This window comes from Babesia bigemina (genome assembly GCF_000981445.1).
Source record: "Babesia bigemina genome assembly Bbig001, chromosome : III".
Taxonomy (NCBI): Eukaryota; Apicomplexa; class Aconoidasida; order Piroplasmida; family Babesiidae; genus Babesia; species Babesia bigemina.
Window position 1 is genome coordinate 3,293,802 of NC_027218.1, and position 20,722 is coordinate 3,314,523.

Sequence of the window (20,722 nt, forward strand, 5' to 3'; positions counted from 1 at the left end):
GTGTGTGATCCCGGTTTGGCCGCATTAACGCGGCGTATGTCGTGATAGGTCATTCTGCGGGGCTATTCTTCAGCGTTGTTTGCGGGGCACGCTTCGGAATATATAGGCGACGGTAGTTCTACTGGCGGGGCGAGCATCTCAACTCCGCGAGTTGAGCGGAGTTTCTGCGCGTACCCGTTATTTGCGGCAACATGAACACATCTGGCCTAGCAGACTTCCTCTACACACATAATACCGGTTGTAAGTCACGCGGTACCCGCTTATGAAATCCTATTTGTGACCATCGGTTTGGCGTTGAAGCGCCTGGAGTCACGTTCGCGGCGATTCGTCGGTGGAATTTGAGCGGCACACTACGATACCACACCCATAGAACAGCAATGGCACCAAAATCGCCAGTTCACGCGACCTACGGCGGACTTTGTTAGTTCTGAATTGACCTTCCACCATCACACTTGCCACCACCGGCTGCGGACGTCCTGTGGCAGTGAGCGACTTGTCTGGACGGTGTACGCGGCACAAGCCGTTTGTAAATGCTCGGTGTTACACCAGCTGCGGTGGAGTGTGAGGGAGCGTTTTGAGCTCTCCTTGGCGCGCGTGTTGACGCAGGGCCGGCGTCGCTCCTGGCTGTCGCGTTGACCCCTGTTGTAGGTGTGTCGACCGAAGGCGCCCTAATCAATGCGCCTGCCTTTGTCACTTGGTGCTATATAGGCACTTGAATCAAACGTGTTTGTCTGGGCGGCCTGTGATGCGGTCCGGCGCCTGTGAGTCTCGTCTCTGATTTCGCTGAAGTTCGGGTACGGATATAGCGCTCGCCATGGATTCGCTGCCCAGTCACCTTACGTCGGTTCCGCTGCCGTGCGCGGCCGTGTCTGCGTACAGCGATGGTCATTCAAAGCTGCGAGACTTCATCGTGACTGCGGGCCGCGCTGCGACCAGCAACAACAGGGATCGCATGAAAGTAGACCTTTACGACGGGTCCAAGATCATCCATGACGACACCGATGGCGCTCAGCACTGGGAACTTGAGATCCCGGAAGACGCCGACTGGGTGTTGCTACAGCGGAGCCTGCCCCCGTGTATCGTTTGCGTGCGGGACTGGCAGAACTACGTGGTCGACGCGTCGTGGTCAGCGGGCAACGCGGATGACGGCGCCGCGTCCCAAGATGATGCCAAAACATCGTCTCAATCAGACCCTGCTGAAGATGACAGTTTCGACGCGAAGCCTGCGAACGAGTCGCTTTTGATACGCGGTGACATGAAGCAGTTGTCAGACATTATAAAGTCCGATGTCGAGCGCACGTTGAACGCCTACCGTAAGAACGTGCTGGGCCGCAAGCCCGTGGCGGGCAGGATCATGTTCCTGATCCTGCTGCGTAAGGGCACCAAGAACCCGCACAAGGCAGTCAACAGTCTCAAGAACCTAAATGCCAACGAAGTGGCGGCGGTTTGCGTGACGTGTGGCGAGGCGGATATTGCGAGCAAGCTCTCCAAGTTGGAGCAGCTCATGTATGAAGTCAGCTTGGCCTACTACGAACGCAGGGCCCACCTGCTCGCCAAGGCGCTGTCGAAGGTGAAGCCCAGCGCGGGTCCGACGGTCGACGAGACGTCCGAGATAAACGCGGCCATGGCATACTTCAAGCTGGCATACTTCCACCAGTTCGTCGCCAACTTCAAGGAAAGCGTGCACGCGTTGGGTCAGGCGTGGTCGCACGTCATCCCGGCGGTGATGTGCCGGCCTTGCGAGGAGTACGCCAGTGTGGCGCTGTACATCGCGCTGCAGATGGTGGGCGCGCGATTCGCGTGCTCCAACATCGTGGAGGCGCTCACATTCGCCTTTGAGGCTGCTGCCTTCTTCAAGCGGTTCTTCTACTCCGATGGGCTGCTGCCCTTGTACCACAACCTGTGCTACCTGCTGCACCACTCCGTAGCGGTGCACCTGGACAAGGCGAATCAGTACAAGGAGCTGAAGGCGAACAGCCACATTCGACAGCACGCGGCCAACTTCTACAAGTGGTCGCTGCGGCACCTGATGCAGATGCGTATCACCCTGATGTCCCAGACCGACGTCACGGAATTCCCGAGGAAGTTCGGATCGTTGTTTTTCAGGGACGACGAGGATTTCGGCTACTTGTACGAGGGCGCTGCAGCTGAGCGGCATGGCCAGAGCAAAGAGCGCCGTGTGCGATACCTGGAGTCGGTGACGGAAGGCATCCTGGTGAAGCTGATGGACATGCTGTCCACCTGCAGCTGGTACCAGACCTTGTTAGAGGTGACGGATATCTTGGGTGATTCTCTGTTCCTTTCGTTTAAGTTGAGGGAGGCCTTCTTCATTTACGCCAACATCGCTGAGTCACTGGTCAACCCAACGCCTCTGGACACTGATTACCTGCTGAAGAGCTGTTCGTCCTCCGTCATCTCCGAAGCGCTGAAGGTGAGCACCACGGCTCGTTCAGCTCAGCGGACGGACTCTAACGCGGGCCAGGATATGCTCAGCCTCCAGCCGAATTTCCTGAAGACGTCAACCACGATGCTGTTGGCTGAGCACGCCCACTCGAAGGTCTGGTGGTCGCTTTACGAGCTCGTGCTGTCGAAAATGATGGTGACGTTGAACCTTTTGTTAGGCCAACCCTTGGAGCTGCCGCAGTCCGTGATGAAGGCCGCTAACCTCCCGACGAGCATCTACGAAGAGCCTTTGCGGAGCAAGTTCGAGCTTGAAAACAGCCCCAGGCTGGACATCGATATGTTGACCGGCAGCGCTCGGCGGGAGTACTCGTTGATCCTCCTGAAGTCGATGCTGACGCTGCATTCCGTCAAGGGAACCCCCTTCGACTTTGAACCCACGTGCAATTGGCTGCTGTCGCGCCTTTCACCGAGGCACGACTTTTTGAGCTCCATCCTGCTGAGCAAGCACCACCAAGCGCAGTACATGCTCGGCCGCGCCGAGATCTGCGACGACACCATCATGACCACCCTGCAGATTCTGGTCAGCTTCCATGTCGACCTCCCCTTCGGCGTGGAGGTGTCAAACGTGACCATATGCACGTCCATCGGCACGTTTGCCTTCGACATTTCCGAGGTGCTGTGCATCAACGACCGTGTGGAAATATACACCACCCCGTGCGCAGGGGAGCACACCACGGACGCCTCGGGGGTCAAACGCGAGGACTCGCTGAGCAGTGAGGGCGTATCTGGTGGTCGCGCCGAGAGCAGTTCCGAGGACAGCGGAGCCAGTGATGGCGACCAATCTGCACGCATCGGCGAGAAGCAACCTGAGGTGGTAAGCGACGCGACAAGGCCAGCAGCAGTAAGTAAAACGGCGGTCCTCAGAGGCGATAGCCATGTGCTGCTCGCCATAACATGCCCCGCCATCAACAACAAGTTCATGGTGGACAACTTCGTGTTGTTGGGCGTGAACCTGCTCTGGGTTAAGGATATGGCTGACGGCACGTCGGTCAACATATCGTGCGTCATGCCGTGCCTCACGTTACGGTTGGCTCACGGTATCCCCGGCATAGGGGACACTATGTTCACAGCGGACCCACGCCACGGCGTCTTCCGCATTTTCGATGATGTGGCCGCCGTCGGAGCCGTGAGCGCGTCGCTCAAATCGGAGGAGCTGCTGGATACTATCGCAGTGAACCCGAAGCGCGCGGACAGCTGTGGCATCGTAGTGGACACGCTGGTGGAGCTGACGAGTGTGAGCCAGTGCCTGCTCGACTTCGATGAGCTGGTTGACTCGCACTCTTCGGCGTCAATGCCGCACGCCCGCGGCGCGTACCGGATGTTCGTAAATCGCATATACTTCAAGGCCTTCTTGGGAGAGTTGGTGGAGGGGCACGTGGCCCCGGTGACCTGCGTCCTCCTGTACAACAAAAACATCCTAAAGGCCGAGTATCTTCCACGCATTCGGTTCTCCGTCGAGGTGACGTCCAGCGCTAACTCGTTCCACTTCTACGCCCTGTGTCGTGACGGCGCGGATGACAGTGGCATCATGCGCCTCTGCGTGAACAACAAGTTCTCTCTTACCCTGACTGGGTTCGCCGATGCGCAGCACTTCGACCTAGGCACGCGTCTGGACACCCGGAGCGGGCCCGATGCGGACGCCGTGGTGCCCACTCTTTTTGCCGACGACCCTGCGGTGGCTTGCAGCATCAACGAGGACATGACAAACTTCCTGGAGTTAGCCAAACGTGATTCTAATACCGGCGTGGTCTACCTATTCGGCTTGTTCAAGGCGCTTTCGCACGGGCCGACTACTGTCAAGTTCAACTTGCAGATGCAGCCGATGTTGGGCCACACTTTGAAGGCGATGGAGTCGCAGTTCCTGGTTGTGACGGACGTAACGAAAACCTTCGTGCACGAGCCCGTGTCCCTGGACCTTGCCGTCGACCAAGTGTACGACAACGACACCGGCGGCTACATGAAGTTTTTGAATATGCACCTGTCGAACAAGAGCCCGCTGCAATACTCCCTGGATAGCGTGCGTGTGCTCCACGACGGCATATCGGTAGCCCGTATGTTTCGCTAGGCAATGTGCTCACATGACGCAGAGAACGACCAGTTGTACGGCTACCGCAAAACGATGGAGGACAGGGAGGGACTGCTGTTCATGTACCTGTGCCCAACCAACAAGCACGGTGAATCCGGCATGGAAGTCCAGTGCCTGCATTCCGTGGTTCATGCCGATGCGTTCCCATACAACCGCCTGCAGCCGTGCTTCCAGATTATGTTAACGGTAAGTGTTGCACCCTCGGTCCTAATTGCCCTTTGCAGAAGAACATATCCCTTTACAACGAGAAAGACCACTGCGAGATCCTGATTGCGGTCAAGCACCAGAGCATCGTTGAGTTGGGACAGCCGTTCGAGTTCGTTGCCGAGATCCGGAACATGACCCCGCACACCCTGGTAGGTTACGTGCTCCAAAGGCGGCCAGCCTAGTGATGCGTGCATGCGACATCCACAATCCGAGTGGAAGATAGCTGCCAGTTACAGTGCATGTATCAGTTGCGCCACATGTTGCCGATAACGAGTCACCCGCGGTGACTGTCTATTATTGTCTACTGGCATGCGTGGAATTGCCGTGATTCTACTCAAACTAGACAAGCACGTGTTCATGTGCCGTTTTCGAAACTTATAAAACGCTGCAGGATTATTGCATCACTCTGCCAACTGGCGGCGCAACAGGCAGTCCGTTCATGATATCAGGTCCGCGCTACCTAGACATGATCGCACTGCCGCACGCATTGCGAACTGTGAAGTGGGTATTGATGGCGAACAAGTAGGTTTTACCGCTATACAATCACATTTATGTTACAGGTGCGGCCACCACAACCTGCCGGAGGTGAGGCTAGAACAGCGCCGAAAGCTGTCGCTGTCTAGGGATGATTTCGTATCTGTGCCGTCTTTGATCTACGTCACGCCGCGTCCATTGGACCCGGCATAAACTAGCGAGCCCAATAGTAGCTCAACATGCGGAATTAATTGCTTTATAACTTATAAACGGGCCCAAAAGTGCAACGTCAGCACGCCTACACACCGCGCCAACACACACCGAGCAGAACAAGCTCAGCTTGCAACAGTGGCAATACACACCACTTTACGGCGAGCACATATGCGCCAATATACACGCACGAGGCGCTTTAGACTCCTAATGCCCCTAGACGCAGGTGCACCGGGGCGGTGTCCAACACCACCTGCACGCGAACGCCGGATGCACTAGAGCTGCAGCAGCAATTGCACATCTCCACCACCACATTCATTGTCTATCACAATCACACATCGACGCGTTTATACTACGTCGAGAAATTTATATGCTGTGAACATTCACCCGCAGCGCTCAGCAACTTGTGACTCTGTTTTTGTTGTGTGTACACCCCGAATACAACATAACGAAAATGGCTGCTTTCAACAAGGCTAACGGTATTTACAGCGCCAAGCTTGGCCTGTACATGTACGCTCTGGCTCTTCAGATGGCCCTTGGCTACTGTATGCTTCTGTGCTCCCCCAACAAGCTTAACATCAGCGCTATCGTTGCTTCCCGCCAACTCAGTGACATCAGGGACATTGGCTTCGACGTTCTCCAGGGTGCTGGTGCTGTTCACGTTGTCTTGGCTGTTCTCACTTTCGGCTTCCTCATCTTGACGCACTTCGTCACCATCTGCTTCAAGATCCCCATGCTGGTCCTGACCGTCGTCCAGACTGCTTACTGCAGTGCTACTGCCTCCATTTGCGCCGTCTACTTGCAGAAGGGTAACAGCTTCATCAACAAGACCTTCCAGATTTTCGCCAAGACTGTTGTCGGCGTCGTCGACCCGAAGTTGAACGACCTCTTGGTCGAGAACCGCAACTTCCTCTTCCTCATTGGTCTGCTTTCTGTGATTGCGGCCTCCCTCTTCCACAAGGCCCAGATGGTCAAGGGTACCGACAGCGCCACTCAGGTTATGGTTGTTGTTCCCTCCATCAGTCTCGGTTTGGGTATTGCCTTCGCTCTTTGCGCTCCTTGCTGCGGCTACAGGACCTTCAGCTTGGGTCTCCTCTGGTCTTTGACCTGCATTGTCGGTGATGTCATCAGCTCTGTCAGCAGGTTCTTCTGCTTCAAGCCCCTCAAGATTATCATGTTGGCTGTTCACGCGCTCATTGTCCTCCTCTCCGTCGTCACCATTGGTGTCTGCACCACCATCTACACTGGTGGCAAGATTGACTACTCCGGATACCTTGCCATCCTTCACGGTGAGGTCCAGAAGCTCGGCGACACCGGTCACGCCCTTGCCAACTACCAGAACGTCACCAGCTACTTGCAGAAGATCACCGACTCTTACTCCGACGAGACCCTCAACTTGTTGATGGGCAACGGTGTTTACTTCATTGTCATCGTCGTTCTGTCCATCGTCTGCCTGCTCTTCGGCATTCTCTCGCTGTTGTACTCTGTCTTCAGGTTTTTCGACAGGTCTCGTGACTCCGTCGAGTCCGACGCTGCCAACACACAGGGCATGAAGATCGTCGTCTCTTAAGAACTGTATATGTTAATGATCTGAAACTCTTATGTGTAGTGCCTAGCACGTGTGTGTAGCGAGTCAGTTAGTAAAAATGTCTGATAGTAGCGCCGGTAACACGGTGTTTACGTTTGGCAAACATAAGGGGCGATCATTCGAAGATGTATACCACTCTGATCCAAGTTATGGCGCCTGGGCGATGCAGATCGAATCGCCGTCTGGGCCGATGCTGCAGTTCTGCAGCTTCCTGCGTTCCATGGGATACGATGCGAATTCTAAGGAATCCAGGGGAATTGCAGCTAAGGAAGATGCCGGTAGGAGCATGAAGAGGGGTATTAACGAGACCACCGGTGCTGCGAGCGCTGTCGTGGATAGCCGTCGACCAACGGTGGCGAACGGACGCGGTGCTGCGGCGGCTGCAGCTAACACACCTGGATTTCCTAACGATAATCGTGCGTCTTTGCATAGCAAGGCGCTAGACAACTGTTTGGAGGCCAAGTGGCGGCGGTTGACGCAGAAGGTACAGGAGGTGGATGAGGAAGAGGATGAAGCGGAATGGTATCAAAGGCGCCGAAACACGGCCGGCACAATACACGACACTGCAAGCATCTTAGATGACGATTCCATGACGCTTCAGCGGGTGCTGGAGGCGGCTGTAGCGGCGAGAAGGCAACAGTTACCGGTGGCGAAGCGGTCGCCCAAAAGTAGTTCCAGCACCTTGCCCAAGGCTAAAAACACCGGTACACCAAACACATCGACCGTTTCGTCCGTGTTTAACGGGGGTGGGCGCAAAAATGAGGGCGCAAACTCCGTGGCGCCTGGGCGGAACAGCGAACCAGGCCAAATGACCCTTGATGGCAGAGTGATTAAAAGTGCACCAAAGGGAAAAACTGAGACAAAGGCAAATGATGCAGCTGCCTGCAAGGAATCTGTACCCGGTAACACTTTTGGTAATTTGCCAGGGGATAATGGGACCTCGTCTCCCATGCGCAATGCCACACCCAAGCCCAACCAATCCGCTACATGGAGCACGTCACCCGGGAAGAAAAAGTTGCGACTTGAGGGCATTGTCGCGTTGGTCTTGCACTCCGAGGATGAATTCTCAGTGGCCTTCCAGAAGGCGTTGAAGGACATGGCCGTGTGGTCGAATATCCTGCCTCCGCCTCTGTTCGACTTCTTGCGGTTTCTGGATAATGGCATGCGGGTGGTAAAGGAGGGCCGGACGTCGTACGTGCTCATGAAGGCGGACAAGTACGAGATGGTCCTGAAAGCCTTGAAGCAGGAATTGGCCGGTTGCCAGTGCCCCGTGGACCCGATCCCGGACTTCATTCTGCGCACCTTCCCGGCGTTCCACCGCTACAGTCGCGCGGCAAAGCTGCCGGAGAAAACACAGCAGGCGCTTTCCGGGTACCTCTGTGACTACACGCGCAAGAACATGGATCGCTTGTCGGAAATCGTAGGCAAGGAGCTCTATTCCCAGCTGAGGCCCTTCCAGCGCGAGGGGGTGGAATTCGGTATTCGCAGAAACGGCCGCGTCCTGATAGGTGATGAGATGGGTCTGGGTAAAACCCTGCAGGCGCTGGCTATATCTGCATTCTACTGTATGGACTGGCCCCTGTTGATCGTCTGCCCCTCGTCGCTTAGGTTCCAGTGGCGCGACCAATGCGTGCGATGGCTGCCTCACCTGATCAGCGAGGACGAGGTTTGCACCGTCAAGAGCGGAAAGACGGCCATACCTGACCACACAAAGGTGGTGATTATCTCGTACGACCTCTACGCCTTGAATGAGCACTTCCGCCACGGCTTCCGCGTGGTCATCTGCGACGAGTCGCACTACATCAAGAATAAGCAGGCCAAGCGAACGCGGTGCCTGGCTCCGCTGCTCAAGGAGACGCGAAGGGCGATACTGCTGTCCGGTACCCCAACGCTGAACTCCCCTTCAGAGCTCTACGAGCAGATCTCGTGCATCATGCCGTCGTTTTGCTCCAACAGCACCTTTTTGGAGCGCTATTGTCAGAAGAAGTTGAATTGGTACACCAAGCGAATCACGTACGCCGGCTCGCAGCACACTTCCGAGCTGCACCTGTTCCTGGTCAAGACGGTGATGATCCGCCGCCTCAAGGAGCACGTGCTGCACGAACTCCCGCCGAAGCTGAGGTCGAAGGTGCCCATAGAGCTGCCGAAAACATTCCTGCGCGATTGCAAGAGCCACATGGCAACGCTGCCCAAGAACGCGCACAATGATTCTGACTTCTCGTCCATGCAGGAGATGTTCAAGAAGACCGGCGAGGCCAAGGCCAAGGGCGTGTGCGAGTACGTGGTCCACATGCTCAGGAGCGAGGTGAAGTTCATCGTCTTCGCCCACCACATTTTCCTGATGGACGCCATCGAGGACACGCTGCGCGAGCAGAAGTGCAACTACATAAGGATCGACGGTTCGACGCCTCACAGCAAAAGGGAGGAGAACGTGCACAAGTTCCAGAACGACAGCAGCTGCACGCTGGCGTTGCTGTCGATGACGGCCTGTGGCGTCGGGCTGAACCTGACGGCGTCCTCGACGGTCGTGTTCGCGGAGCTGCACTGGGTCCCCGGGCTCATGATCCAGGCCGAGGACCGCGCGCACCGCATGGGCACCAAGCATCGCGTGATCAATATCCACTACCTCATCGCCGAGAACTCGGTCGAAGAGATGATGTGGCGCGTGATCAACCGCAAGTGGGAGGGGGTGACGGCGACGCTCAACGGCGAGACCTCAAACCTGACGCTGCTCAAGGAAGCGGAAAAGAACAAGTTAACCGAGGAGGCCAACCAGCTCAAAATCACGGAATTGATCAAGTGAGGCCGCTACTGGCATCGACATTGTTTAATGCGGGCGTGCCTACGTCGCCGCCTTTTGTATTTTTACCATTACTGCATGCTGTTGGTAGAGGTGTCGCTGCTGCTGTCGTGGGTGTTACCCCTTTTCATCCGGCAGGTTGCTCTCGCCAATACCCATCAGCTTCCTGAACGGCGGCGGCCTCGACGAGACCAGCTCGAACGGCAGCAGCTGATGGATGTTGTCGAAAGTGAGCTCGTCGGGGTCCACGTCCAGGCGGTGCAGCATGCTCAAAAACCGCTTGTTGCGTTTCAGCTTAGTGAGCTTCAGATTGGCATCCCGGATGCGCCGGTTCACGCTCCTGCGGTCCTCGCCCAGCCCTGCGGCGCCTATGCCCTCAGGGAAGTAGGTGTAGGGCGTCAGCTTCGGCCGCTTCCTGCCGAAGCGTAGCATACGCGCCATTTCCTCCATGTGCTCGGGCTCTTTGGAGCGTCTGAACATGTGTTACAATACAGTATACCGAACTTACAGCTTGCACTTGGCGACCACCTCGGGCGGCAGCGCCTTCCTCGCAATGCGCGACAGGGTGCGGCGGCGCTGGTCCGAGTTCACCACGCTCCTCACTAGCGAACGCACTTTTTTGAGCTCTTCTGGCGACTGCAGACGCTCTTCGCCCTCGTCGTCAGCGTCGTCTGACGAGTCGAAGTCACCGATGTCGCTGAAGTCGTCCTGATGGTCCACGTAGCCTCGTGTACCCGCGTCGCCAACGTCATCTCCATAATTGCTGCTGCGCAGGAACCCTTCCTCTGCACGACGGTCAGTTGAAGGGGAACGTCCATGACTGTCCGTACGTGAGTCTGATTCATCTTCTACTTCGTCTTCAGGTTTTGGTGGTAGCGGTCGGGGAGGCACCTTGCTCATCACGTAGAGACGAGTAACCGGGTCTAAGTGACGATTCCTCTGTATATATAGCTGGTGGTTGATTTTTTTGTTGTCCCGATTTTCGAATTTGCTGGGGTAAGCAGCAGACTCGGCCGGCGTGTCCTCATTCGTTGCATCTGCTGTCAGCGCCCTGACTTCGTTGAAGATACTCTGGATGTCGTCCGTTATCGTGGGCGGTTCGTAGTACTTTTCCACGGGCTCCAGAGGCCCCTTTGGCAAAGTAGTTGACACAGCGGTAGCCTCGTCGGTTGCAGGCGTTGCTGTACGATGTTCCGCAGTCGGCATGTCACGCCTAGTGTTGCCCAGATTGTGGCTCTGTGACAACCTCGATTTGGGCGCAGTTGTAGCCGGTTTGTATGGCTCCTCTGATCCGAAAATGCTGCTCGCAACATCCTTGAAATCCTCAATGTCGGACGCATCGTCCGCGCCACTTTCTTCGTCATCGTCATAGTCATCGCTGTATTCGCCGCTTGATGTGTCGTACGAGTTGTCTAAATCGCTGTAGAAGGATGAATCGTCTTCATCGGTAACGCGCTCAGAGTCACGTGAATCGGCAGCAGTTTTATCATATACGTCATGGTTCTCTGTATACCGTGAACGGCGCTCAGCGTCCTCGGGCTCCGCATTGTCGTGGCCCGAGTTGTGTGATTCGGCTGCATCATATACGGTGCTCTCGGAGTCAGACGATTCTGAATTCTCGACATAATCCGTATCGTCGTCGCCCTCTACTTGGGGGGCCAAAAAATTTATTTCGCTTTTGACCCCTTGCGTTGAGTCCACGTACTCATCCACATTGTGCACAGCAGAGATAGAACCGTCGCCCCGTGCAAACGGTTGCATCAAAATGTCGTGCTCCTCAGAAGAGCTGCCTTTCTTGAGCTTACCAGAGGTTTTGCCGGCAAGCGTGGCCGCCGCCACGTCCATGGGGTCTATTCCGGCCTCCTCATACATCCTATCCAGGCGTGATTGCCACGTAGTCACGTCATCATTCGCCATTGCACATGCACCCAGAATAGCTGACTCGTCGTCATCTATAAGCCTATTCGAGTGCGCGAAAGGATCGAATCCTGAAGCGCTGCGTATCATTTCTGCGAGTTCCTTAGCTTCGGGGTGGTCGTACGACTCTAGCTTGGCGACTACTTCGTCCGCATCCGGGCCGTCTTCCCAAGCTGATTGCGTCTCGTCAGCTATTTCCGATTCTGGCAACAGATCTTCAATATCCTCCAGCGTCGCGTGACGCGGTTCGGTGTCCTCAATTTGGCTCTTGTCGCTGGGAGGGGCGTGGAACATGTCCCACAGGTGCTCTACAATCTCGCCACGGCGCTCAGCGCTATGGAGGTCGTCGGCCATTGCGCCTTTGAAGTCGAAGTTCTCTCCCTGAACATCTCGCAGTGCCGTCGTCACCTCCTCTGTGACCTTTTGGAAGTAGTCGCGCGGGTTCTTTTCATCGAAGGGCGTGTACACGCGGCTCTCCCATACGCCAGGATCGCCATACTTGTACACCGTGCGGCGGAAGGGCGGGGGCTCGTTCGATTCTTGGTTGAGTTCGGCTATCTCCATTGAGAGTCTGTTGTATTCCTTTGTGGCGCGCCTCAGTTGGACATCGTCCATGTTATCGGCGTCGTCCAGCACGGTGTCCTTCAGCTGTTGCAGTTGTTCTACTTTTTTGCGGTTCTGCAGATACATCACGTACTCCTTTGACGCATTTCGGCCCGCCCCGACTTCCTGCAGCAGGTCGTCATAGCCGCCGATCATCCGCATCTTCTCCAGGTCGTTGGCCTGTAGGCTCTGCAGCATCGACAGCCGATTACCGGGGTGGTACACTGCCTGCTGCTCCGGAGTCTCCTGACCCGTCAGACAGCGCTTCTCCAGCTCCTCGGCGAGGGAGTTCTCGCTCAGCTGTATGCGATTCTTAACCAGGTCGACGCATTTGACGTAGAGGGTAGGGATTCGGGTGCCTATGCGGAACGGCTGCCGCGCAACACCGGTATACTTCCTGGGCAGCTTGCGGTCGTTTATGTGCAGAAACCCGTCAACGGTGGCGCCTACATCCACGTAGTAGCCCAATGGAGACCTGCGGCGTATGACGCCACTGACGGCCTCTTCCACTCTAAACGAGTGCAGCGGTCTCCGCTCTATGGGTTCGCCGGTCGGACCCTCCAGTTTCGGCAGGTCAAGCAAGGTAAGGCGGATGAATCGCGCGTCCTCGTCTATCGACTTCACGGTGACTATTATATCTTCGCCCGAGGAGAGGCTGTGGTCCACACGGTCGATCCAGCCCTCGCTCATATCACGAGCGTGCAGCACACCGTACGATGTGGAACCCACGTCTACCAGGGCGTACGTGGGAAACGTGATCGCCACACGGCCCTTCACCTTCTCCCCAACGCGGTATAATACCGGGTTCAGCCTCTTGCGGTGCTTCTTGATCTTCCACAGTTGGTGGAGGTGCTGTGGCCTTCCTGTGGCGTCCAGCGAACGCTTCATCAGCATCTCCATGTCGTGGTCGACTATGCCCTTGACGACACGGTTGCTCAGGTGCTGGGGCAGCACCGGGCACTTGGGCGGCTTCGGCTCCTCGGCCTCGAAGCCCACATACTCCCGCTCCAGTTGTTCCACCTGGGACAGCGTCAGCGGCGTCGATTCCGCGAAAATGGGGACGGAACGAGTACGCGCATGCCCACTTTGCAGTGAGTGGCAGGCGAACGCCGGTCGGCGGCCGTTACGGCCACCGACGGCCAGATGTAGCGATGCTGCGGTCCCTAAGAAAATCGACCACAAAAATACAATCCTCAACATCTACTTCGGCTCCTCATTCAAAAACTGCTCGATGGATGCTGCCACTTAAATTTTTCTACAGCAACATCGGAAAAAAGATGAAAGGATTTTGTGCAATGATATGCTGGCATTCAGCCATGGATCACCACGCCTCTCCAGCAACTCGTGACGGAATATCTGTTCAATGCGACCACGACATGCCCGAGTGATGTAATGGTCCTGGTCGTACAAAACCTTCTGTCAGATGAGATTGGACGTCAATCACGTTACGCTCACTGGACGCAATGATTGCAAACTACAACTGAGGAGAATCGCCTTTCAATGCCGCACCTTTTACATGTACAAATGCACCGGAATGGCCGTTATAAGTCTTCCAAAATCACTGGGCGGTCTACCAGATGTATCACGCCGTTGTGGCATCGCATGTTCCACCGCAGCACCTTGGAGCCGTTGATGGTGGTGTAGTCAGTCTTTATTCGGACATCCCCGCCGTTCTCCACGGCGAGTTCGCGGCCGCTAAGTGCCAACAGACTGCTCGGCGCGGCCCTGGGTGCGTTGTACGGCAGCCACGGCTGCATGGGAGACCCCGTGATGTCGCGGTGCAGCCACAGGTCACGAGTGAAGTGCGATCGGACAAAATCGGCGATCCGTTCCGGTGGCGACTCGTAGAGCGTATGCATCAGCTTCTGCAGGCCATCGTCGACCGGAATGAACCCAGTGAACGGCCCCGGCAGCGACAGCTCATGCGCCAGCCCGTACCCTGCGTAGCGTCACTGGACGTGGGCGCCAACCTACCGTGAGCGGTCTCGACGTTGAACAGGGATCCGAAAAGACGCGTGAACTTGCCTCCCTGGCACGCATTCAGCACTGTGCGGCGGACTTCGGGGTGTTCGAAGCACCAGTAGACCAGTCGATTGATCACATCGGGATTCCTAGTCACCCGGCGCAGTCGCCCGGCGTTTATCGGTCTAGGTCCCCATTGCAGCGCCCGGCGCGATGACATAGCACTACCAACCGTACTGCGTACAATATGGCCAGGATTCCACCAGAAATCTCGCGAATGTGGCATACCATGGGGAGATGTGTGACGCGACGCGCGTCTTATACCCAGCTGCCGGCCACAATTACATTACGAAAACCACGCATTTGATTAGTATACGTTTAGGAGGTCATATGCTCGGCGATTGGCCGACATGTGCCAGTAGCAGGGCGTCGGCGACGCGCCCAGACAACCAGGGCACAGAACAATCAATCATTGACATTGTAATCGAGGTTAACGGTATGTGACCGATACTAACTCGTACGATGAGTCCTCTGCGGGAACAAAAGGCACCTGCGAGCTCAGACCAACAGACGCTCGATGTGGTCCTTGGCCTCTACGATCTGCTGGTTCAGCGGCGAACCCTCGCGGCTGATGATGGCGCACGATACCACCGGGCGTGAAACACCGCACGCGCGGCCCAGTGCGATCTTGCTCTTGACGAAGATGTAGGGGATGTTCTTGTCCTCGCAGACCAAGGGCAGGTGGAGGATGATCTCCAGGGGCTCGGCGTCGGCCGCCAGCACGATAATCTCCGCGAGTCCACGGTTCAGCGCCTTGGTAGCTGCACGGGGGTGAGTGGGAGCGCGAGGAAGACGTACCTTCGTTGGCGCCCTTCTTCAGCTGCTTGTAGTTGGACGCTTGCTGCACCAGGTCGAGGAGCACGCCGTTCATCTCCTCCGTAGCCAGCGGGTAAGCCTTAGAGTCACTGCCTTCGGCCGACATTTTAGCGTGCTTGGTTAACAGGGCGACGAGAACGTGCTAGATTGCAGCGACAGTGACGGCCGGCAATGCGCACCGTACGCGTTCGGCTGCGCTGTCTACTCAAAAGGGCGGGCCGCAATTAACGCCTAGCCTCAAGCTGAGGTGGCAGGTTGACGCAGAAACGCGACCGCGGCGGGTCAGCAACGGAGCGAGAGCGGCGAGCAGGCGCGACTAAACCCTTGCTGGCGCCCAGCGACAAATGGCCGGCTCTGACGCAACACACCCCGAACGTATAGAAACACACCTTAGCAAATTTTTGGCGCAAGGTGATCGCTAGGCCCAAAAAAAGGACGCAATGGAGCCGGCCGATAGAATCCATCGGCGCCCCATGTCACGGCGAGCTCGCCGTTTCCCAGCCGTAGCGCACAGTGCGGCCGCTTCAGTGTCAATTCAACCACCGGATTTATTCCGAAACGTAGCCTTCCAGCCGATCTTCGCGGAAGTTCCGATCCCTGAAGCCCGGCTAGGGGTCAAACCGTCTGGGCGCGTCGCACTCAACAGCACGCCAGACACCCGAATAAAACACCCGGACACCATACGCTATCGCAAGACCCCGGGGGGTGTCGGAGAGCTGTCTGTGGCGCAAAGATACCGCACTGGAGAAGATGCAAAGACAAGTTGACGATAACGTTGACACGATGGCGCCCCTCGACGGGACCAGATGCATCACGCGCCGCGACGGAAACTTCCTGTTCACGTCGGAAAGCGTCAACGAAGGCCATCCAGACAAAGTATGTGACCAGATAGCCGACGCCATCCTCGACGCCTGCCTGGAGCAGGACCCGCAGAGCAAGGTCGCCTGCGAGGTATGCGCCACGCAGCAGCTGGTCATGGTCTTCGGCGAGATCACCACCAACGCAGTGGTCGACTACGAGGCGGTCGTACGCCAGGTGCTCGCCAACGTAGGCTACACGTCGGATGAAGTTGGTAGGTGACACCGTCACGCGATGAAAGGCTTCACGTGCCCCAGGTTTTGACGCCTCCACCGTGGAAGTGCTTGTGAAGCTGGCCCAGCAGGCGCCGGAAATCGCTAATGCGGTGCACATGGGACGCCCGCTCGAGGAAACTGCGGCAGGCGACCAGGGGATCATGTTCGGATACGCCTCCGACGAGACCCCGGAGCTCATGCCGCTGTCGCACGCCCTGGCCACAAAGCTTGGCAAGAGGCTCACGATGGTGCGCAAGTCAAATATCGTACCCTACCTCAGACCGGATGGGAAGACACAGATCACCGTGGAGTACCGCGGCGGCACCAACGGGCACCTGGAGCCCGTGCGCGTGCACACCGTTCTCATCTCAACCCAGCACGACCCTGCAGTAAGTTGGCCCATAGCCGTCGATATAGCGCGGCAGGTGACGCTGGATCGCCTTCGCAGCGACCTCATGGAGCATGTGGTGAGGCCCACCATCCCCGCCAAGTTCCTCGACAACGATACGGTCTACCTCCTGAACCCCTCAGGCACCTGGGCCCACGGAGGACCCGCCTGCGACTCGGGGCTCACGGGGCGCAAGATCGTCGTCGACACCTACGGCGGGTGGGGGGCTCACGGCGGCGGCTGCTTCTCCGGCAAGGATGCGACCAAGGTGGACCGCTCGGGCGCCTACTACTGCCGTCTGGTCGCGAAATCGCTCGTGGCAAACGGGTTCTGTAGGCGAGTACTCGTGCAGGTCGCCTACTCCATAGCGCTGTCTAGTCCGTTATCGCTGCACATAAACACCTTTGACACATGCGCCGACGGATTCGACGACCGCGACCTCGAGCAGATAGTCATGCGCAATTTCGACTTCAGGGTTGGGTGCATCATCAAGCAGCTGGATCTCACGAGGCCCATCTTCTCCAGGACCAGCTGCTACGGGCACTTCGGCAGGCACGGCGACGACTACACATGGGAGCGCTGCAAGGATCTTTCTCACGAGAAAGCCACGGCGAACCACGTAGCTAAATAATCGATCTATACACGCCCTGTATACCTGCGCAGGCGCCCGGGGCCGGGTGGCGCGGTGGACACGCGAACCGCGGCGTGCCGCGCCTGCCAGTAAACATTGAAACAACAGCCTAAAAATGACACATTCACCGGACGACATCGATCCGGACTCAGGTGTATCGTACCGCCATTTGAATCACCCGGCTCACAAGTATACACTCTCACCCAAATTCCGAGCCAACGGAGGCGAGTTCATCGCCCTTCTAGCCATCAGCGCGCACATCCTCGGCATAATATACGCCATATTGTTCGTGCGGTCCAGCACACCCCCCGCGACCGCCTGGATTACCGGCTACTACGGACTCCTGCACCGGCAGAAGGATGTCGTAATCAATCCCTACGGCTCGTGGAGAGCCCGCCGCGGCGGCGCCGCAGCGGCGTCTCCTGAAGATGCCAGACCCTATGCGGACCTGCTTGACGATGTGTCGAGGCCGGCCGTCGAAAGGTACCTCCAGATAACTGCCCAGCGCAGACAGAGCGCCGACCGCGGCGACGGCTGTCTGGCAACGCGGTACCTGGAGGAGCGGCTGCGAAACGTGCTCAACGGCGTTAGTAACGATGGAATCGCGGAGAAGTTCGCCTTAGACAGGTTCCAGAGCTTCACCTACGTCATGAGCGACGCGGAGCTGGTGGCGCAGGTGGTGAACGCGGTGAAGCGCTTCGACACACACGGGGCGGATATGCGCCTGTTCGGGGAGCCTGTGGCTGTGAAGGACAACATCTCGGTGCGCGACGTGCCATTCACCAACGGTAAGGTGCAATCCACAGCGGGCTAATCTCGGTTAGGCTCGCCGCTTCTGGTCGGCTACAAGCCCTCCTACACCGCGCCTGCCGTGGAGATGTTGCTGGATAACGGCGCCATAATCATCGGCAAGACGGCCATGGACGAGTTTGGGGTGGGCTCGGCGACACGCGCTGCGCTCAACCCGTTCTCCACGGACCGCCTGACGGGAGGCTCGTCGGGGGGCTCCGCAAACGCAGTTGGCGGCGGAATCATAGAACTGGCGCTTGGAACCGACACGGGGGGATCAGTGATTGTGCCCGCAGGCTACTGCGGCTGCGTGGGATACCGCCCGTCGTTCGGGCTCATCAACAGGTTCGGCATGAGCGAACTCGCTGCCAAGTTCGACACCATCGGCACGTGCACGCGGAACGTTCTGGGCGCTGCGAGGCTTGCTGCTGCCATGATGGGGCCCGGCGCCGAAGTGACCACTAACGACCACACAGAGCACGTGCTTCGTGGCCTGGAAGAACTCATTTCTCGCGAAGGTGCAGACGATCGGGAATACCCTTTGAAAGGGTTGCGCATAGCCTCTATGGACACTGAAACGCTGGTGCGCGACGGTTTGCTCGACGAGGACGTCGCCGCCAACATGCGCAACGTGGAGGACGCTCTGCGAGGGCTGGGCGCCGAGGTGGTTTTGGTACCGCCGCTGCCCCTGAGGCTCGCAACCGAGTCTTACCACACCTACGTGGCGGCGCAGATGGCGAGCAACCTGCAGCGCTTCGCCGACCTGCTCTACCACCCCGCGGGGCATCATATGTCCCTGGATGACGTGACCGATAAGATGAGCGCCGACACTACGAACAGGTTCCTTGCAGGTACGCCCCACATTGTGGTCTTAAATCAGCCATCACAGGCATCTCCATACTGCGGGGCAAACACGACGTTGAGGCTGTGCTGAAGCGGGTGAGGGAGGCCCTTGTTGCGTGGCTGGAGCAGAACGCCATTTTCAAAGACATCCCGCTGATACTGTCCCCTACAAGCGCACGTCTGCCGCCGTACAGAGACCCGGCAAAGAACAAGTCGCATGATCTGCTAAGGGTGGGTTATGTGTGTTTGGTGTCGTAACAGCACTTGCAGGATGACCTCTACGCGACCTTCGCACCTTTCATAGGCGCCTGCGCAGTCTCCTTCCCGACTGGAATGAGCGCTGACGGCATGCCTCACAGCGCGCAGCTGGTCGGGAAGCGGTTTGGGGACGCCTTGTTGCTGGAGGTGGCTGCGACGTACGAGAAACGCGCGAGCCCATTTAAGAGCACGCCACCCACGGCATAGGAATCTCCACCAGCTGTGAAGAAGCGCAGTAGGGTCGACGACGGTATGGAAGGTTTCTTGCGTCTGACCACGGGGGCGGATCAACACCAGTATTTTGTCTCGCCGGAGCTTCGATAAGGGGAGCCCGGATCACTCACGCCAGCATTGTACCACGCACAATGTAGTAATTATTGCGTCTGTACTGTTAATGTGTAGCGTGCCAGGCGCCTCGGCGCGGCAGCGACGCGTGTTGGGATCAGCCGTAGCGGGTCCTCCGACTGACGCGCGACACCGACCCAGGTACTAGCACGCCCACGATCAGGGATAGTGCTTTATACTGTCGTTGCTGAGCAAGACGTAATACTCGAGTGCGGTCGGAGGATCGGCACTGAACGCGGCACACCCGTCCAGGCATGCCCCGGCAGTTACTGACGGTACCCAAGTGAAGCCTAATACACATTATCGCGCCAAGTGTGCTATCTGGAAACACGGCATCGGCGGGACGACAGGAAGGCTGACAAGGCGCCGAACGGAGAGGAACAACATCGCATATTGGAGTCGCCGTCTCCAAGGAGCGGTGGCCATGAGACGAAGCTGAAGCTGCATGAGCCAGTAGAGAGATGGATAGTACCAAAGCGGATGTGTCTCAAGGTAGCGCTGACGACAAAAGCGCCAACCAGGACTCCGGGCAGAAGGACCGGCGGCAGGCGTTCGACTGCAACATATGTTTCGAGGATGTCGTCGAGCCGGTGGTGACGCGCTGCGGACACCTGTTCTGCTGGGGATGCCTGCTCAACTGGCTTAACCGGGGCAGCGACACATGCCCAGTCTGCCATGCGTGCGTAACCAAGGAGAACGTAGTGCCGCTGTACGGCCGCGGAGAGGAAAGCAAGGACCCTCGGTAAGTTATTTTCGTGACAGCAGTTGAGCTGACGCGCTCGCAGCTCGAAGCCCTCGGAGCCCAGGCCAGCCGCTGAGCGGCCGGAACCGCACCAGCACGACGATCACAACAATGTAGGCGCGGTAGGTGGCCGATGAGTGGTTAATCACGTGGCGTTCAGGCGTTTGGCGGAATCGCAATATCACTTTTCGCCCTGCCAATCTCGTTTGTCATGCCGTTTCACTTCAACGGGCACATGGGAATCGGCCTCACCAACTTGTTTACCGTGCTCACCAACACCGACCAGATGACGCCAGGTCAGTTGCGGTTCGACCGCGATAACGCCGCGCAGAACAGAGGAGGGCGCACATCAACTCCTTCGTGCTCATAATGCTCGGGCTCACGATGATCGCCTACATCGTATTGGTGATGTGACGGCGGTGGAATCCTCCGCCGTGAGAAGGCCGAAGGCACGTGACGACCTTTCG

General features: G+C 57.4%; 9 protein-coding genes across 9 annotated transcripts; 6 read left to right on the forward strand and 3 right to left on the reverse strand.

Moving 5' to 3' along the window:
- Window positions 1-814: 814 nt before the first annotated feature.
- Window positions 815-5,443, forward strand: BBBOND_0313450 (hypothetical protein, conserved; the record flags this gene model as incomplete). The annotated part of the gene is made up of 5 exons (XM_012914175.1): window positions 815-4,514; window positions 4,551-4,735; window positions 4,774-4,905; window positions 5,148-5,278; window positions 5,317-5,443. The coding sequence occupies 5 exons, from the start codon at window positions 815-817 to the stop codon at window positions 5,441-5,443; spliced, it is 4,275 nt and encodes a 1,424-aa protein (XP_012769629.1).
- Window positions 5,444-5,894: 451 nt separating this feature from the next.
- BBBOND_0313460 (membrane protein, putative) lies at window positions 5,895-7,010 on the forward strand (the record flags this gene model as incomplete). The annotated part of the gene is made up of 1 exon (XM_012914176.1): window positions 5,895-7,010. One exon carries the CDS (start codon window positions 5,895-5,897, stop codon window positions 7,008-7,010), a length of 1,116 nt encoding a protein of 371 aa, XP_012769630.1.
- A 76-nt stretch (window positions 7,011-7,086) lies between these two features.
- Window positions 7,087-9,831, forward strand: BBBOND_0313470 (helicase conserved C-terminal domain containing protein, putative; the record flags this gene model as incomplete). Its single annotated transcript, XM_012914177.1, has 1 exon — window positions 7,087-9,831. The coding sequence occupies one exon, from the start codon at window positions 7,087-7,089 to the stop codon at window positions 9,829-9,831; it is 2,745 nt and encodes a 914-aa protein (XP_012769631.1).
- Window positions 9,832-9,945: 114 nt separating this feature from the next.
- Window positions 9,946-13,548, reverse strand: BBBOND_0313480 (hypothetical protein, conserved; the record flags this gene model as incomplete). Its single annotated transcript, XM_012914178.1, has 2 exons — window positions 9,946-10,272; window positions 10,357-13,548. 2 exons carry the CDS (start codon window positions 13,546-13,548, stop codon window positions 9,946-9,948), a joined length of 3,519 nt encoding a protein of 1,172 aa, XP_012769632.1.
- Window positions 13,549-13,889: 341 nt separating this feature from the next.
- BBBOND_0313490 (hypothetical protein, conserved) lies at window positions 13,890-14,530 on the reverse strand (the record flags this gene model as incomplete). Its single annotated transcript, XM_012914179.1, has 2 exons — window positions 13,890-14,287; window positions 14,323-14,530. 2 exons carry the CDS (start codon window positions 14,528-14,530, stop codon window positions 13,890-13,892), a joined length of 606 nt encoding a protein of 201 aa, XP_012769633.1.
- A 338-nt stretch (window positions 14,531-14,868) lies between these two features.
- On the reverse strand, window positions 14,869-15,292 carry BBBOND_0313500 (ribosomal protein L7A, putative; the record flags this gene model as incomplete). Its single annotated transcript, XM_012914180.1, has 2 exons — window positions 14,869-15,131; window positions 15,169-15,292. The coding sequence occupies 2 exons, from the start codon at window positions 15,290-15,292 to the stop codon at window positions 14,869-14,871; spliced, it is 387 nt and encodes a 128-aa protein (XP_012769634.1).
- A 677-nt stretch (window positions 15,293-15,969) lies between these two features.
- On the forward strand, window positions 15,970-17,278 carry BBBOND_0313510 (s-adenosylmethionine synthetase, putative; the record flags this gene model as incomplete). The annotated part of the gene is made up of 2 exons (XM_012914181.1): window positions 15,970-16,258; window positions 16,302-17,278. The coding sequence occupies 2 exons, from the start codon at window positions 15,970-15,972 to the stop codon at window positions 17,276-17,278; spliced, it is 1,266 nt and encodes a 421-aa protein (XP_012769635.1).
- Window positions 17,279-17,393: 115 nt separating this feature from the next.
- BBBOND_0313520 (amidase family protein, putative) lies at window positions 17,394-19,375 on the forward strand (the record flags this gene model as incomplete). Its single annotated transcript, XM_012914182.1, has 4 exons — window positions 17,394-18,066; window positions 18,103-18,918; window positions 18,957-19,141; window positions 19,181-19,375. 4 exons carry the CDS (start codon window positions 17,394-17,396, stop codon window positions 19,373-19,375), a joined length of 1,869 nt encoding a protein of 622 aa, XP_012769636.1.
- A 599-nt stretch (window positions 19,376-19,974) lies between these two features.
- Window positions 19,975-20,669, forward strand: BBBOND_0313530 (hypothetical protein, conserved; the record flags this gene model as incomplete). Its single annotated transcript, XM_012914183.1, has 4 exons — window positions 19,975-20,255; window positions 20,299-20,377; window positions 20,416-20,551; window positions 20,587-20,669. The coding sequence occupies 4 exons, from the start codon at window positions 19,975-19,977 to the stop codon at window positions 20,667-20,669; spliced, it is 579 nt and encodes a 192-aa protein (XP_012769637.1).
- Window positions 20,670-20,722: the final 53 nt, after the last annotated feature.